This window comes from Cyprinodon variegatus, unplaced genomic scaffold (genome assembly GCF_000732505.1).
Source record: "Cyprinodon variegatus isolate N-32 unplaced genomic scaffold, C_variegatus-1.0 Scaffold900, whole genome shotgun sequence".
In the NCBI taxonomy this organism is placed as follows: Eukaryota; Metazoa; Chordata; class Actinopteri; order Cyprinodontiformes; family Cyprinodontidae; genus Cyprinodon; species Cyprinodon variegatus.
In genome coordinates this window covers 144884-148603 of record NW_015151353.1, presented here as the reverse complement: position 1 = coordinate 148603, position 3720 = coordinate 144884, and the positions used below count along the sequence as shown (strand labels likewise).

Here is a 3720-nt window from a genome sequence, read left to right as displayed (position 1 = left end):
AATCAGCTAACCAGTATTTTCGTCCCTTTCCAAAATTACTTCTACGGAAGGTTTCCAGATGGATATGCGGAGCAAATCCGTCTGGCGGAGTCAGGTTAGCCACATGGCCCTTTCTGGGACCACTTTGGCTTGGAATCCTGAGGTTCTGAGGTCGACCCCCACGCCCACAGGCTGCCACTCTGGGTCCCCTAGGAAGACCCTTAACCCCACACTGCTTCCCGGGCGCCGCACAATGGCAGCCCACTGCTCCACAAGAGGATGGGTTCAATGCAGAGGTAAATTTCTCCAATGTGAGATCAATAAAGTTAAATTACATGTCTAAATACTTTTATTACTTAAATAAACCCAAAGGTTCGCAGCTTTAAGAAACACCAAAGAAACTAGTCGTTTTTTTTCTAACCGCTTCAGAGCAGAGTGTAATTATGTTTCTCCCAGAGCCCTTACCGTTTAACGACAGCTTCCACTTCAGCAGTAAGTGCAGGATCAACCTGGAAAATAAATACATGTGTAGATTAAGATTATAGAGGACAAACAAATGTAGATCCGTAGCAGCTTTATTTTCATCAAGCTTTCCAACAAGAACTGAAATCAGACAGATAAGATAAACAATGACACAAGAATTTATTTCATGAGAAAATCACTCAGTGAAAATCCTGTATTTTCAGAGATTGGGGTCAGGGTTGGGGTGGGAGGCCAATCTGATTAATTGCAACGTGGGATTTGCGTGCATTAGCCTGCCTCCAGAGAAGTCAGAGCGTAGCCATTTGGGTCAGAGATGCCACCAAGCAAACTGCTACTTGTTTTACTATAGCCTATCCAGTTCATTTCTAAAGACAGAGTGCCAAAAAAAAAACGACCATTTTGAATAGAAAGCATGTTGGTGTTTTGGTGCAATCTGGGATTTGTTTTAGAGCTGTGGTAAATTATTTGCTATTCTGCTGCAAAAGGAGGGGGAAACAATTTCCCTTGTGGTGATGATAAAGCGTCTTTTCATTTAGTTTTTTCTTCACCCTAAAGTGGCAAGTCACTAAAAAAAGACAGTATTTATATATATATATATATATATATATATATATATATGCAATTAATCTCTTCATATAAAGCTATATTTTTAATAACAATGATAAAGGCAAGTTAGAAAGGAGTAATATGTTGCTGCCAAACACCGCTGACCTGAATTTTCCTCTTGTTGACAGATGTCGCACAGCCAGAGTGCTTATTATGAGGGGGAATTTATAGAGCGTCATTACAGTCAAAGCAAGGCTCTGCCTCCTGTTTACTACCTGTATTTACTGTGGTTACATTAACATCCTCTGAACAGCTAAGGTTTATTATAAAGAAATTAAGAAAGAAGGGGATAAAAAGGGCAGCCATTAAAAGATCTTTAACCAAAGGAATAGTAACATTTAAGACATTTAGGTCTATTTACCTCAAAGAAAAACAAGCATGAATCTGCTGTGATTCAGGGTGAGATGAGCGAGATGAATCACACGTCTCCGCTTCCACTGAACCGTCTCATCAAGCATCAACAAAGCGTAGCGAAAGCACGAAGCGGCAGTAAGATAGAGCATATGCCCCTGGCTATGTCTTACTGAGCGAAACTATAGGCACAACATACCTTTCGCCTGGCGCCACTGTTTGAGAGAATGAAAAGATGCTTAAGTACGATGCACCGATGTGAGCTCAAAGTCAGTCAGGGGGAAGAGAAGATGAGACCACGAAAAGGAATCAATGTGAGAGATTGGAAATGAAACAGCAGGATAAGAGCTTGAAGATTGAATTGGATTTTTTTTTTATCCGCAGGATTAAGACAAAGAAATCATCTAGTGCTTTATAAAAGTATTCACACCACCTAAACTCTACCATTTCCTCCACTTTACAGCTTTAATATCATTAATTGGAATTTATTATTGTAGACCAACACAAATGATGCTTGGTTCCAAAAGTTTGGAACAAAAATGAAATCTGAAAAGTGCATAAAGTCCAGTATAGTACATTTCTTCCAGTTTTTCGCACCGAACGGCTGAACATTTTGCCCATTCTTCTTTACATGTTTTTATTCTTAGTCTGTTCCTCTTAATTTGAAGCCTCCCCACAGCATGATGCTGCCACCACCTATTGGTATCGGTCCAGATATTGAAGAAAATTCTAGATCATGTATTGGTGAAAATAGGCCTGATCCATAGGGATACATATATTCAGCCTATTTCTATAATAAATTCAAATTAAATTAAGAAAATCCTTAGCAAGAAAAAAAAATAATTACCCCTCTAAGGGCATATTTGATTTCCCAAAAAAAAAAAAAAAACCCCACTGGACTTTGTTTCCAAGTTTAAAGACATTTCCCTTCCCATACAAGAAGCTTTATTAATTCAAAATGTCAGGAATAGCGCAGAGTTCAAGGTTTTATACAGTCGCCCAACAAAGTCTTGTTTTTGTTTTGAAAACATGCCAATTGGAACAGACGAAGGGGTCCACCCATCAAACTCAATGCTATTCCTGACATTTGAATTGAAAAACTTCTTGGATGGGAAGTGAAACGTCTTCAAACTTGGAAACAAAGTCCAGCGGATTGTTTTTAATTTTCTTTTTTTGGAATGACTATGACCTGGATGACTGAGAACCTTCACCAGTACATATTTGATTTTATAAATACACTGAAGTTGAAACCTTATAGCGGATATTTGTTTTGAGGATGAAATTAGTCCTGATAACAAGATTTACTGTTTTATTACTTCCTTTTCTGACCTTATACTAATATCAGGCTTCCCATTACAAGACATGGAGAAGCAGCTTTTTAGTTTTTATGCTGCATTAGTCAGGAAAAAAACTCCTAGAAAACAGTAAAAATGCTGAAAAGTATCTTAAAATCAAGATTAAAACCTTTTTTTTTCTAATAGGGCTCTAAACTAGATTAGAACTAAACTTTCTAAACAGGAATAGTTTCCATTATTACTCCAACTTTTATTTCATTTATTGGTAATTATTGTATTGTTCAATTTAAATAATGGTCTGCTTTTAATTATTTGAGTATGAAAATGTTTTAATTATTTAATTACATTCATGCCACTATAATGTACTCGTCTTTGTGTTTTCCTATTATTTTTGTATATCTCCTGCCCTTTGAATTGCCTTTTTACTGAAATGTGCTATATAAATAAAGACACTTGCCTTTCCTTTGGAACATTCATGTGTCCAATCATACATATGATAGTTTTCTGTAGAGAGGAGTTTATGACAGCCTCATGAAAAAAAAAATACAGTAAAGATGATCATTTTAAAGTAAAGAGCACTCCAGTATCAGAAAAATATTGGGATCTGCAGATATCCAAAGTATCAGAATCGGATGGAAAGTGTAAAACTGTGAATCAGTGCATCACTAGTTTCCTCAGCTGTAACCCCGACCTGTTTGCTACTTCCACTGTCTACACAGTGTGTTTTGTTCTCCAACGTTCACCTGAGAGCTTTAAGGAAATAGCTGGATTTACAAAGATATTAAATGACACACAGAGTTTGACTCTATTCAATATTTGATGGACTTCTTAAACCAACTGGTTACTATGGAAGAGGATTAGGGACACTGAAAAAAAAAAGTAACTGATTTTTAAATTTTATTTCAGTTTAGTATGGGAAAAAAGTAAGAATTCTGACTTTTTTCTCAGAATTCTGACTTTAATCTCAGAATTCTGACTTTTTTCTCAGAATTCTGACTTTTTTCTC

At 36.6% G+C, this 3720-nt stretch overlaps 1 protein-coding gene across 1 annotated transcript in view; it reads right to left on the bottom strand.

Moving 5' to 3' along the window:
• Positions 1-3720, bottom strand: part of glt1d1 (glycosyltransferase 1 domain containing 1) — a 45357-nt gene that overhangs the window by 15011 nt on the left and 26626 nt on the right. The window contains exon 9 of the mRNA XM_015397968.1: positions 445-488. Within this exon, the coding sequence (XP_015253454.1) occupies positions 445-488 (44 nt within the window). The remainder of the gene's footprint in view (positions 1-444; positions 489-3720) is intronic.